Source organism: Panicum virgatum, chromosome 1K, assembly GCF_016808335.1.
Source record: "Panicum virgatum strain AP13 chromosome 1K, P.virgatum_v5, whole genome shotgun sequence".
Lineage (NCBI taxonomy): Eukaryota > Viridiplantae > Streptophyta > Magnoliopsida > Poales > Poaceae > Panicum > Panicum virgatum.
The window spans coordinates 33,979,435-33,992,855 of NC_053136.1; the positions used below are offsets into that span (position 1 = coordinate 33,979,435).

General features: G+C 50.1%; 1 protein-coding gene across 1 annotated transcript; it reads left to right on the forward strand.

Annotated features, from left to right (window-relative positions):
- Positions 1-7,811: 7,811 nt before the first annotated feature.
- On the forward strand, positions 7,812-12,092 carry LOC120703652 (beta-fructofuranosidase, cell wall isozyme-like). Its single transcript, XM_039987803.1, has 7 exons — positions 7,812-8,086; positions 8,700-8,708; positions 9,249-10,105; positions 10,196-10,354; positions 10,758-11,002; positions 11,334-11,424; positions 11,559-12,092. The coding sequence occupies exons 1-7, from the start codon at positions 7,888-7,890 to the stop codon at positions 11,742-11,744; spliced, it is 1,746 nt and encodes a 581-aa protein (XP_039843737.1). The 5' UTR covers positions 7,812-7,887; the 3' UTR covers positions 11,745-12,092.
- Positions 12,093-13,421: the final 1,329 nt, after the last annotated feature.

Below are 13,421 nucleotides of genomic sequence, written 5' to 3' on the forward strand. Positions count from 1 at the left end.
TGATTTTGACGATGAGCTTCTGCAACTCCTTCTTCGTGGTAGGCGGCCTCATCGTCCTTACAGCTTCTTGACTTTTTAGGCCGATCTCGATCCCTCGCTCATGTACCTGGAATCCTAAGAACTGATCGGCCGATACACCAAAGGTGCATTTCTTCGGGTTCATTCTGAGCCCAAACCTCTGAGTCCGCTCCAATACCTTACGCAAATCTTCCAGACGACATCATCAATGTAGATTTCTACCAGTTTGCCGATGAGATCATGAAAAATGTAATTCATGGCGCGTTGATATGTCGCACCGGCATTTTTCAATCCAAAGGTCATAACCAAGTACTCGAACAAGCCGACCGCGCCTGGTACTCTGAACGCGGTCTTGCTTATATTCTCTAGGCCCATGAAGATCTGGTTGTAGCCGGCATTACCATCCATAAAGCTCAGCATTTTGTGACCGGCAGCTGTGTTGATCAATATTTCCGTGACGGGCATCGGGTACTCGTCCATTGGCGTTGCTCTGTTGAGGTCTCTGAAATCCACGCAGACTCACCATCGGCCATCCTTCTTCTGTACAGGGACCACGCTGGTGATCCATTCTGCATACCGACATGGCCTGATGAACCCTGCGTCCAACATCTTTTGCACCTCTTTCTTAACCTCCTCTAGGATTTCAGCCTTAATCTGTCGTGCTCGTGGTTGAAATGGCCGAAATCCTTTCTTAAGCGGGAGCTGATGTTCGACGATGCTTCTATCCAGACCGGGCATTTCAGTATAATCCCAAGCAAAACAGTCCCGGTATTCTTTCAATAGTGCTATCATCGGCTCACGCAGGCTCGGGTCTAACGTTTTGCTGATAAATGTTGGTCGCGGCTTATCCCCGGGACCTATATCGACTTCCTCCAAATCATCAGCTGATGTAAACCCGTACCCCAACTTGCCGTCGCCTGTAAAATCAACTGTGGACGCAGGCAACTCGTCGTCATCTGCCACGTCGACAGCAAATACGGAGAGATAACAAAAGAAAATTTTCGGCTGACCACACGGGCTGGCCGTTTCTGTATTACCATTCGAAACTGAATGCTCATTAACTAACCAACTGCCAGAGCAGGCTATTGTTTGTTCATCAGAATGTAACAATTCCAACTCCAAATAAGAATTATCTACCTTTTGGGGTCGGTCGCTGGGACCGGCCTCTCTAAACCTGCTGAATTTCGTAGCGTGCTAGGATGTGTTTATTCTGTGAGGCCAGTGGATAAGACCAGCCTCAATCCGTTTTTTGTCGCTTCGATCCGATCACAGTCTTCTAGCAGAATCCCTGAGATCGGCTCTTGTCCTTCCGCGCCCCAGGCGTTCATGTCTGCGAGCGAAACCTCGCTGGAGTCATCTGCATGGACCACCTCCACTTTGTCGCCATCCCATTGAACCAAACACTTGTGCATTATGGAAGGAACACAACAATTGGTGTGAATCCAATCTCTCCCAAGCAGCACTGTGTACGTACTCTTACTGTTGACGATGAAGAACGAAGTCGGGACGGTCTTGCGGCCGTCTGTAAACTCCACAATGAGGACGCCCTTTGCCTCTGATGGCTGCCCGTTGAAATCATTGAGCATTACGTTGGTCTTGATAAGGTCAGCAGTAGAACGACCCAATCGGCGCAGCACTGAATACGGCATCAAATTAACTACGACGCCAGTGTCGACCAACATCCTGTTCACAGGCTTGCCGTTGATGAGGCCCTTGAGATATAACCCCTTCAGGTGTTTGTAGCTTTTCTCCTTGGGCTTCTCGAAGATGATCGGCTGGGGGGCAAGATCGAGCTGTGCGACGGCCAACTCCGCCGGTTGGGGCGCCCGAAACTCTAATGGGAGCACGAACACCATATTCACATCAGTCGATGGCTTCTCATCGGCTTATGGCTGCTTGGGGCGCCACTCCCTCCTTGGAGGGCGCCTTTCCACCCTTTGCGGGTGCCTGACTTGCTCCGCGAGATCCGGAAGCGCCTTCCTCAGCACGTCGAGGTACCTTGCTTCCGCCTCTTCGAGATTGCGTAAGCGCTGCACTCTGCGCTTCTGCGAGCAACTGAGTCCGTCAAGACACCATCGTGGACGATGATACTTATCCTCTCCTTCGAGCTCAAGATCATGCCTGGATGGCCGCTCAACATGGTCGTCGTGACGCGCTTTGGGCCCCAAGCGCCGGAACACCGATGTCTCGCCTGACTGGCATCCCCGAGGCCTGCACTCCAGCAATCATCGATAGTAGGCAATCGGCTCATGCCGGAATTCCAACAGTACCTGAAGAACGGGCAATGCCAGTGGTCGCGCACAGCCTGGCGCCTCCCCAGCGTTCTCCCCGCGCGGTGCTCATACACCTCCTCTTCCGATTCATACCGGCGACGCAGCTTGTACTGATACACGTATTTTTCAAGAAGCCGATTGGAAGCTGGGAGTTGATTGCGGATGTGACGCACTTGTTCTTCAGTAATATGTTGCTGCTCCGACTTGTCTTCATCCTGGGGCCGTTTGCCAGAATTGGCCTCTCTAAACCTCTACTCGTCACGGCGGTGTATGGGTCCCGCCATGTTAATCTGGAACGCAAAATTCTGGCCCTCAGGTCTAAGATCCAACAGCTCCACCACGTTAGCCTGTGGGAACGGTTGACTGTCAACCTTCATCGTGTGTTGGGCCAGAATTAATCGGCCTTGCTCAATAGCCGATTGGATCTGCCGACGCAGCTCCTTGCAGTCATTCGTGGCATGGGTGAACGAGTGGTGCCACTTGCAGTACGGCCTCCCCTGCAGCTTTTGCGTCGTTGGCAGCTTGTGATTCTCTGGGAGCTTCAACTGCTTTTCCTTGAGCAGTAAGTCGAATATCTGCTCTGCCTTGGCCACGTCAAAATCAAAGCCCTTCACAAGCCCCTTCTGTTTGACCCACCTGCACGGGACAGGATTTGCCCCCCGGGTCCACTCTGCCACAGCCACTTCTTGTTCCCCGCTAGAACCATCAGAATTATCTGCTTGGGCCATATTCACATGGTGCTTGAATTTTTCCTGGTACAGCTCAGGGTGATAGTGTTCATACGTCGTGAGCTTCTGTACCATGTGCGCCAGAGAGGTGAATTCCAACTGAAAAGCCAGATCCTTGATCGGCTTAGCGAGCCCCAGAACTGCCAAATCGACTGCCTCCTTTTCTGTGATGCGTGATGAGTAGCATCGATTCTTAACCTCTCTGAAGCACTACACGTACTCCAACACACTTTCCCCTCGCTTCTGCTTGACTTGGGCGAGGTCGGCAATCCCAGCTTCAGCAGCCTCTGAGTGATACTGGGTGTGGAACTGATCTTCCAGCTGCCTCCAAGTGCGGATCGAATCTAGGGCCAATGATGTGTACCATCCAAAGGCTGAGCCCATGAGAGACTGGCAGAAGAACCGGACCCTCAGAGGATCCGATACTGAAATCATCCCGAGCTGCGTTAGGTATCGGCTCACATGCTCGATGGAGCTGGCCCCTTCTGACCCGCTGAACTTGTTGAACTCCGGGAGCCGATACTTGGGTGGCAATGGGATCAAGTCGTAGTCGCTTGGGTACGGCTTGGAATAGCCGATCGCCTTTCTCTTGGGCAGAATGCCGAATTGGTCCCTTAGTATTGCATTGATCTGCTCCACACTAAGAACTTCTGGGCCGAGGGTTCAGCACTCGGCCCGGTAGCGTACTTCGCTAGCCATGCTTGTTTCTCCGCATCTGTCTCTGAAGCTCCTATACTCGCCAACTCTCCCGCGCGTGTTGGGTTGATGTTGTCAGGTATGTACACGCACGCATAGCCGTGTGGGATCTCCTTAGGCAGCTCGCTCAAGAACTGGCCTTCCCCGGGATCTCCGCCGATCTTGTAGATGACGTAGATCGGCGAACTCTGCGGCCCTGGAGTTGTGAGCGAATATGGCAATGGCGTCCTAGACTGAAGTGGGGCCTCTCCCCTGTGACTCCCCAGGATTGGTCCCAATGGGGAGTACTAGTTCTTGATCACCTCCTGGACGACGCGATATGCCACGCGCTCGAGCTCGTTCACCAGGCTTTCTGAGTGCCGATGAAGCGAGTGAGCCACCATGTAGTTTATCTCCTAGCGCAGGGCTCTGGTGTGCTGCTCTGACGATACGGACAGGTCGACGTTGTCAAGAGCGCCATCGGGTGAGAACCCCTTTCACCTGATGCCGTGGTTGCGGGTCCTCTCGAAAGAGCCGATGAGATCGGCTTCGAACTGAGCTTTGACCTCATCATACTTCTGCTGGTGTTCGGGGTCAGCTCTTCATACGTGACAGGCTTGGTGATCGGCGGAACCGGCACTTGGTTCTGAGCTCCAGTCATCCCAGCGGTGGAAGTTGTTGCTGATGAATGTCCCACTGGGCGTGCCAGAATGTGTTGTCGGTCAAAACCCACCGGCGAGTAGCGACAGGCAACACGAAGAGCCGGGAGGCTGCCGGGGCGCTGGCTGGCACCGGGCCCTCGGTCAACGGCCCAGATCCTGGCACACGCCGACGCTTCCGGAGATGCAGGGCGTTCCACCTGACCTATACTCGATCAGGAAGGTGCAAATGTGCTTTCGATGGTTTGCCTGCATGCACAAACACATGTAAACATTAGTCCGAGCCGTGGTCGGCTCCCCGGGACGACTCTTGCATCGGCTTTAAAGTGCCGATCGAGTCCCAGTGTCAAATCAGATCTGCATATCTGGATATTAATAGATAAAGCAAATAACTGCAAAAAATGCTGCAATAAGATCTAGTTAATCCAATCCACAACGGTAAAAGTTTCACTGCTAGATCGGAACATCCTACACGTAATTAGGCCTAACGAGCGTAATAGATAACCAAACTTTAACCAGAAAAGAGGCCTAAGAATAAGCGAAAGCCGATTCCCGGATCAATCCCTATTAAGATCAGAGCAAAGCATCTAATACATCGCCGGATCATCCAACCCGTTTGTAAGGCCTAACCTAGCAGATATTAAGCCGATTCTTAAGTGTAAGAACAAACCATAACAGATTAGATCTACTAGATAGAAAAGAAGCAGAGTGTTATCTCTACGCAACTAACTCTATGCAACGAGAATTAGTATAAGATTAATACGTGATCACGCAGAGATAACATGATATTCGTAGATGATAAACAACAAGAGCATGATAGATCTACTAAAGGTCATGCGACGAATACCAGGATAACTAGCACTACTCGCCATCAAAAACGGTTCAGTACGAGTAATACCAAGGTAAAAGTAAGAACAATGCTGCCTTGATCACAAGAAGTGATCAGGGCAGCATGGCGCTTATTTGGATGAAACCCTAGGATTAGGGGTGGCGGTGCGCCGAGAATTGTTGTTGTGAGATGTGATGACGTTCTTTTTTACGAATGTCATAGGGTACATATTTATAGTCCGGAGACTTGGAAAACAATCTAAACTAACGTGTCCATATTTGACTCAATCTCTAACTCAAACTGAACTTAAACCTAAAGGTATATGGCCCAGATGGCCCGAACGCCCACGCAGGAGCCGATTCGTAAGCCTCCTTTAATTTCTGCATTAAGCCCAACTTACTTGCGGCCATTAATTAACCCTGTTAATTTATGGCGATAACAACATCGTTTGGTGCCATCCTCTCGCTGGAGGCGATGCTGACTTTTCCTCCTACCCTTGCGACAGACCGAGGTTTATGTGAAAAGGCATGCAACAAACCATCCGGATATCAAACTTCTAAGCAGGAGAGTGATGTGATGGCTTGGTACCTATGAGTACATTGCAAGATTGAAGCGGAACGAGGAAGAAGTTTAAAGCTTAGTCTTCTAGGTTTCTTTATTTGCTTTATTGCTTTTTTCTTGTATTTGTGAAATTCCTCGTTTGAGGTCTAGAGCCTAAGAGCTCTTGTAACTCTTTTGACTGTAGTCATTCACTTGTGAATGATCAAGGCCGGAATTTTCCATAATCTAAAAAGCTAGGCCAAAGGACATTTGAATACTCGAAATTTCGTTTTTCTTGTGGAGTTTCTCGGATAAGGGTTGACTTAGATCATGAAATTCCCTGTTCGTAGAAAATGATTTTTTATGTTACCTTTTTTCTTGTATTTCCATTGCTTTTGGTCTTGTCGGCGTGCCCTGGTCTTCTCAATTTTTTAATCCATATACCATCACGGGTTTGGTGTTTAATTTTCTACACGACACGTAAGAATCCAGTCAATGCGTATTTCCACTTTCCACCAGAACAGATAAGAAGCATAATTGGCAGTCTGACACTAGATCAAACCCAAATGAAAAGAAAAACTTTGCTTGCCATTGCCAGGCATGCATGCAGTTGCTCGCCTTGAGCCTTATCTTCTTCCAATTTCTCAGATCTTCTCACCTAGTGCACCTTGGTGCTTTTGTTGATGCTCCACACAGACTTTTTAATTCTAGAGGTCTTCCGATCCTTCAGTGTTTAACGTTGGGCCATTGGCTATTCATTACTGACTTGAACAATGACACGCAGCCAGCCATGCGCCGATACAGGTCGCTTGCTTGGTTAGTTTAAGCCGGATTAGCCGCCAGGTCCACGGCCTGCAGATCCCAATGAGGTCGCCGGCCACCGCCCACCGGCGCCACAGCATGCGCAAGACGACACGCCGCTTCTGCCTCCGTTCATTACTCGGAACGAGGACGGCGAGAGGATGCAGGATCGAGCTCCGGATACTGCAGAATACGCTGAAGCTACGACGCACAGCAGGCCGAGGCCGGCCGGCGCCGTCCGGCTGCTGCTCATCTGCTGATCTCAATCATCCCCAGTAGTGGCTCTCAGAAACAAGAGACGGTCAGCGCGGCTGCCGGCGTGCTCGCCGTTTCCTCGCACAGGCCGGTGGCGGCGTGTTGACATGTCGACGGCCACCGGGACCATGCGTCGTGCTGCGCGGTGACTCTGACTCTGACTGGGGGAGAACGAACTCAACTGGAGCAAAATGAATGTCTTGGATTGGACTAGATGGTGAAGTCTGAACATGTACAGTTAGCTGTCCACTTGGCCGTGTTGATGTTCTACAGTGAGCAAATGCCTGCTCATCTCTTTTCTTCCCCTGTTTCGCTTTCTGTTTTCACATTAACGGCTCGGCCGAAATGAACCACCCACCATTGTACCGTGGTGAGGGACTCTTGGAAAAGGAAGTCAGAGGCCTCTACCATGGAATTACAGTAGAAATGTCCCTTGGATTAGGTAAGACTCTTGTTGAATGGAAAACCATATAAGAAAACTTTGTCCATACATGTACACTAGTCAACTATAATTATCATCTTAAATCATAATAGAGAAATTATTCCACGAATTTGTATTGTCCATGCATTTTCTATACATTGCTAGCTCGCTCACGCCTTCAACTCTTGCATGTAAATTCGAAGGCCGTACATCCTAGAAGCAAAATCAGCACGGGCAGGAAACTACTCCGTCTTTTCGTACGAGCAAGTTTCATGCTCCCAACGCATGGCCACACTCTTTGACGAGTTTCTTCCTTATCTCTGAAGTCCTCACGGCGATCTCTCAAGTCTTCGCAGCGATCTCTGAAGTCTGTGCTAGTCGAGTTGCAGAAGTTAAATTTGTTTCTTCAGCAACGAGTTTCAATTCAGACGAGGAAAAAACCGACCTCGGTAACTGGGTTGGCGCCCAGTGGTTGGTTTTGGAACACGATGCACTGCACGCTGCTCCAATCGCAGTCAGCTTTGAAAATTATTTTATTTCGAATAAGATCAGTCGTCGGACGCGCTAAACGTGTAGGTTTTTCCTCTATAAAAACCCACAGCCGGTGCCTGGTCTTCTCGCCACCCATCGGAAACCAAAACCATCCCTTTCTCTCTTCTCCCTCTCCCTCCTGCAATCTCAAGACGTGATGGGGACTCCGCAGCGGGTCCTCCTCGCGCCGTGGGCGCTGCTGGCGGTGGTGGCGCTGCAGCTCGCCGGTGCCTCGCATGTCATCCACTGGAGCCTCGAGGCCGAGGCGGCGCCGCCGCCGTCGGTGCCGGCATCCATTGTCAGCCCCCTGCTCAAGACGGGGTACCATTTCCAGCCGCCCAGGAACTGGATCAACGGTATGGTAGCCCTGCTTCTGTCTTTTCTGTGCCTTGCTCTTTCTAATCTCTTTCTGTCTCCAAGCTACCCATTCATAAGCTCCCCATGCTGGTAGTACTACGAGCAATTGAAGTCAGTCAGATCATGGACAGAAATGGTAGTGAATAGGAATGGAGATGGTTTATGCCTGTAATACCAAACTGAGCTCGTCATGGGGATAAGATGGGCGTTTCATGAAGCTAATATCTCGATGAAATCATTTATAGTGCCTTAGGGGAACAGCAACTAAGTACAGCATGGTAGGAGAGGAATCAAATTAATCTTGTCTAGCCCCGGTGGTTAACAAGGAGCTCTGCAGTTGTTTTTTGTCCTGTGTTCAGAAAAGTCTCAGCTGCAGCCTGTCAAGTTTTGACAGTAGCTGACAGTGACAAAGACCTGCAGGCTTAATCAAGACGGGTGGTGGTTATTTACAATAATACAGCTGCTAGCTCTTTGTTTAAGTGATAGACTAATTGCTCTTTTTTTTATGTTGGTTGCTGTAAATAAATTTGGTTCTAACATGGTTTTGTTTTTTCTTCTGTTCTTGGAACCGGTTCTGATTGCTGGGATGTTGGCGAAACTCATCTGTGCCAGATCCGAACGGTATGCCTTATAATTTCCAGCCCATCTCTTGCAGCTATCTCTGTCTTCTGCTGCCTGCTAGTAGATCTGTAATGTTTGCAAGTATCATCAACAGCTGTGTTTCTTAATTGTGGGATGATGAATAGCATATTTTTATAGGGAGCTAGTAGCAAAGGACGTTTTGACGTTCAATGCATGTTCTGATGCCCCGCAGACTCCGCATGAGGAGGCACTGCACAGGGGTAGGGACGTCCTTTTCCTCTGGGCTCCACAATAGCCTCAATGAGCCAGATATGGAAGCAACATAATTAATGTGCATGTACAAGCAAGAATTTGACTACCAGTAGTATAAGTTAGGAAGAATTCAACACGTACATGACTTAAAAACATGTTGGAAGACAGTACATACAGTAAATAAAGAAAGAAAAAAGAAACAGGAGCTGAGAAGCATGCTTTATTGCTAGATTCTGTTACCTAAAGTTTTTGGTCAAAAATGAATACACAACAATGACAGAAACTTGGAGCTAGCAGCTGACATGGTTGGGAATTTCGGAACTGCAGCTCCGATGTACTACAAGGGGTGGTACCACCTGTTCTACCAGTACAACCCCAAGGGCGCGGTGTGGGGCAACATCGTGTGGGCGCACTCGGTGTCGCGCGACCTCATCAACTGGATCGCGCTGGAGCCCGCCATCTACCCCAGCATCCCCTCCGACCAGTTCGGCTGCTGGTCCGGCTCGGCGACGCTCCTCCCCGACGGCACGCCGGCGATCACCTACACGGGGATCAGCCGGTCCGACATCAACTACCAGGTGCAGAACGTCGCGTTCCCCAAGAACGCCTCCGACCCGCTGCTCCGGGAGTGGGTGAAGCCGGCGGAGCTGAACCCGATCGCCGTGCCGGAGGGCGGCATCAACGCGACGCAGTTCCGCGACCCGACGACGGCGTGGTACGCCGACGGGCACTGGCGGATGCTCGTCGGCGGCGTGCGCGGCGGCGCCCGCGGGCTGGCGTTCGTGTACCGGAGCCGGGACTTCCGGCGGTGGCGCCGCGCCAGGAAACCGCTGCACTCGGCGGCGACGGGGATGTGGGAGTGCCCGGACTTCTTCCCGGTGTCCGGTGCCGGGCTGGAGAACGGGCTCGACACCTCCGAGGCCGGCCCCAAGTACGTGCTCAAGAACAGCCTGGACCTCACCCGGTACGACTACTACACCGTGGGCAGCTACGACCGGCGCAGGGACCGGTACGTGCCGGACGACCCCGCCGGCGACGAGCGGCGCCGCCGCTACGACTACGGCAACTTCTACGCGTCCAAGACGTTCTACGACCCGGCGAAGCGGCGGCGCGTGCTGCTCGGCTGGGCCAACGAGTCCGACAGCGTGCCCGACGACAAGGCCAAGGGCTGGGCCGGCATCCATGTACGACGACGTGGCTGGCTAGCTAGCTGCTGCTGCTGCTTAGAAATTTCAGAGCTTTGAATTGAATCGTCGTTGGTGGTGGCGATGCAGGCGATCCCGAGGAAGATCTGGCTGGACCCCAGCGGGAAGCAGCTGCTGCAGTGGCCGGTCGAGGAGGTGGAGAAGCTCAGGGGCAAGCCCGTCAGCGTCGCCGGCAAGGTCGTCAAGCCCGGCCAGCATTTCGAGGTCACGGGCCTCGCAACTTACCAGGTCAGTACTGCAGTCAATTCTCTCTAGTACTAGCTAGCTAGTCTAGTCCAGCCAAGATCCGCTGCTGGCCCGTGACTTGTCGGCGTTGATCCTTACATTACATTGACACGCCTTGCTTGTCTTGCCCCGCCACTTGCGCCCATCATCTCCAGTTCACATGTGCACCTGGGCTTCTTGGACCCTCTCGTTTCTCTTCTTCTAGAGAGCGGGGGGGGGGGGGGGGGGGACTAATCTTTAGTGGTTAGTCTACTCACGTGTGAAATAACGCCAAATAGAATCGATCACTTTTTGAAAATTCGTCGTTCGTCGTCCTGTTCTTCCGGAGAAACTGATAGATCATCAAGAGAGAAATTACGTGTGTTAATAAGGCTGCTGACTAATACTAATCTGTTGATGATAGCAGGCTGACGTGGAGGTGAGCTTCGAGGTGTCGAGCCTGGACAGGGCGGAGCCCTTCGACGCCGCGTACGCCAACGACGCGCAGAAGCTGTGCGGCGTCAAGGGCGCCGACGCCAAGGGCGGGGTGGGGCCCTTCGGCCTGTGGGTGCTGGCCTCTGCCGACCTGCAGGAGAAGACGGCCGTCTTCTTCAGAGTCTTCAAGGACGGATACGGCAAGCCCAAGGTGCTCATGTGCACCGACCCCACAAAGTATGGCCGGCCGACTCAACTGCTGCTCCCTCTCCTCGCTCACACCATCATGCATGCATGATGCATCCTTCCCCCTTCTCACAAGAAAACACACTGCCCATGTGGCCAAACAACATTCATTACAGAATTGAACATGCATGTTTTTCTTCAAAAAAAAAAGAATTGAACATGCATGTCCTGGGCAGCTTAGAATAGATCACCCATGGCATTTTAGGCATTTTCTACCCATGGCATTTTAGGCATTTTTTCTTCTTCTCAACTTTCTTAAGTACACAATTTACTGATGACGTAATTTTTTTCTTCCTTCCTTCTTCTCGTGCCGACGGAGCAGGTCGTCTCTTAGTCCAGATCTGTACAAGCCGACCTTTGCGGGCTTCGTCGACACCGACATTTCGAGCGGGAAGATCACTCTCAGGAGCTTGGTATGTCCATGATGCCCTTCCTAACAAGCAACCTCACCTTTGACCCTCGCGTGCTCATAGCTTTATTGACAAACGTACACATCTACATGCACAGTGTGTGTTGATCCATCTCTTGTTTCCTTGTGGTGATGCAGATCGACCGATCCGTGGTGGAGAGCTTCGGAGCAGGAGGCCGGACTTGCATCCTCTCAAGAGTCTACCCCTCCATCGCTGTCGGCAAAGACGCTCACCTTTACGTCTTCAACAATGGGGAGGCGGACATCAAGGTGTCGCACCTGACTGCCTGGGAGATGAAGAAACCGCTCATGAACGGCGCCTGAGAAGTCACTGATGGGAACGGCGTCTGGGAGATGAAGAAACTACTGGTGATGAACGGCGCCTAAGAAACCATTGATGACCTTATTCGTTTTCTTTGACACGGCTGCTTCGCAGTTGATTGTCGTTGTTGACGTCCTTCATTATTGATCAAGAAGTGACAGTTTGGGTCGTTACTTCTGATAGATTCTTCTTCTTCTTATTTGTGTATGTGTACACGTGGGGGGGTTTTTTCGTGCTCAGCTGTTGAGGGAAAGGGAGAAATTGATTATGCTTCTTCTTGTACTATATGAGTTATCAGATGATGAATAACTTGTATGATGAATAAAAGCTGCTAATTTTACAGCTGCTAATCTATAATCTTATTATTTGATGAACAAACGGAGCCTCCACATTCGCTCTAAAGGCTTAAAAATTTCCACTTTAATCAGAGAAAATAAAAGAAATCTAAATTACCCACCACTATCATTATAATAAAATTAGTCAAAAAACCTCTTATCTAGAAAATAAGAGAAATTTAAATTACCCGCCATTGCCATTATAATAAAATTAGTCAAAAAACCTCTTATCTAGAAAATAAGAGAAAATTAAATTACCCACCACTGTCATTATAATAAAGTTAGTAAAAAATGTCCCTTATCTTATTAGGCAGGCTCACCGCAACCAATGTACGTAACGTGCGGCACATGAATAGGTTAATCACATATCTAAAGTTCTAAACAGAATCTATGCGAGGAAAACATGTTGACGTCATCATCGCGTTTTCATAAATGAGACAGATTTACCTTTTTAAAAAATCTAAATAGAACTCATATGTGGAGAACATGTTGACTTCATAAAATCAATATGTAGGACCTACCGCTAGAGTTCCACAACGTGGCTCGCCTCTGTGCACACTACAAAAAATATGTTGATCCATGATGTTTGGATTTCGTCACAGATCACTGAAAAACCGTCATAAAACAGTATCTATGATGATCTCAAATAATGTCATGTACTGAGCATCACAGATCACACCTCGTGACGTTCCTTAAATTTTCGTCATAGATTGCTCGATCCATGACGTTTTGAAATCGTCATGGTATGTCTCCGGGCCCCCGGAAACCCAGCCCAAGCCCGTTTTCTATGACGAAAATTAACATCACGAACAGTATAATTTTCGTCACAGATTCAATTGCCATGTCACACATTGATGACATGGAGAATGACGTGGCTGCTGACATGGTGATGACATAGATGGCAGTGATAACATGTAAATTGACGTGGCTGCGCAAATGTTTTTATATAATATCTAGCCGCGCAAATGCGCGGGTAGCTGAAACGAACATGACACCATTTATGCCATTTCGAGTGATTTTGGTGATCGAATGACAACACAACACTTGGACTAATATGATTGTTAAGATGACCATTCTCAGGCTTTTAGGTTCAAGTGATGACAAAGAGAGAGAAGATAGGCGTAGCTAGGCTGAAGGGCCGCCCCTATGGGGGTTCCGTTACACGGTTAGCGGAAGGGGGTCGAGGGGGAGCCGCCCCTCGTGGGTCTCAGGGAAGCGCCCTGAAAGCTCTTCGGTCGGTAGCACCGGAAGAACCGACGCATGAAGCATCGGTGCATCCGATGGTTGTCGGAAGAACCGACGTCATGGCAGAAGGGAATCGAAGCCAAGTCAGCTTATGGGCAC

Bases quoted from the DNA above. Each gene is read 5' to 3' on its own strand.
- LOC120703652 (XM_039987803.1), top strand. From the start codon at position 7,888: ATGGGGACTCCGCAGCGGGTCCTCCTCGCGCCGTGGGCGCTGCTGGCG. The intron at 10,355-10,757 runs GTCAGTACTGCA...TGATGATAGCAG, and splicing joins CGGGCCTCGCAACTTACCAG to GCTGACGTGGAGGTGAGCTT. The intron at 11,003-11,333 runs GTATGGCCGGCC...CCGACGGAGCAG, and splicing joins ATGTGCACCGACCCCACAAA to GTCGTCTCTTAGTCCAGATC.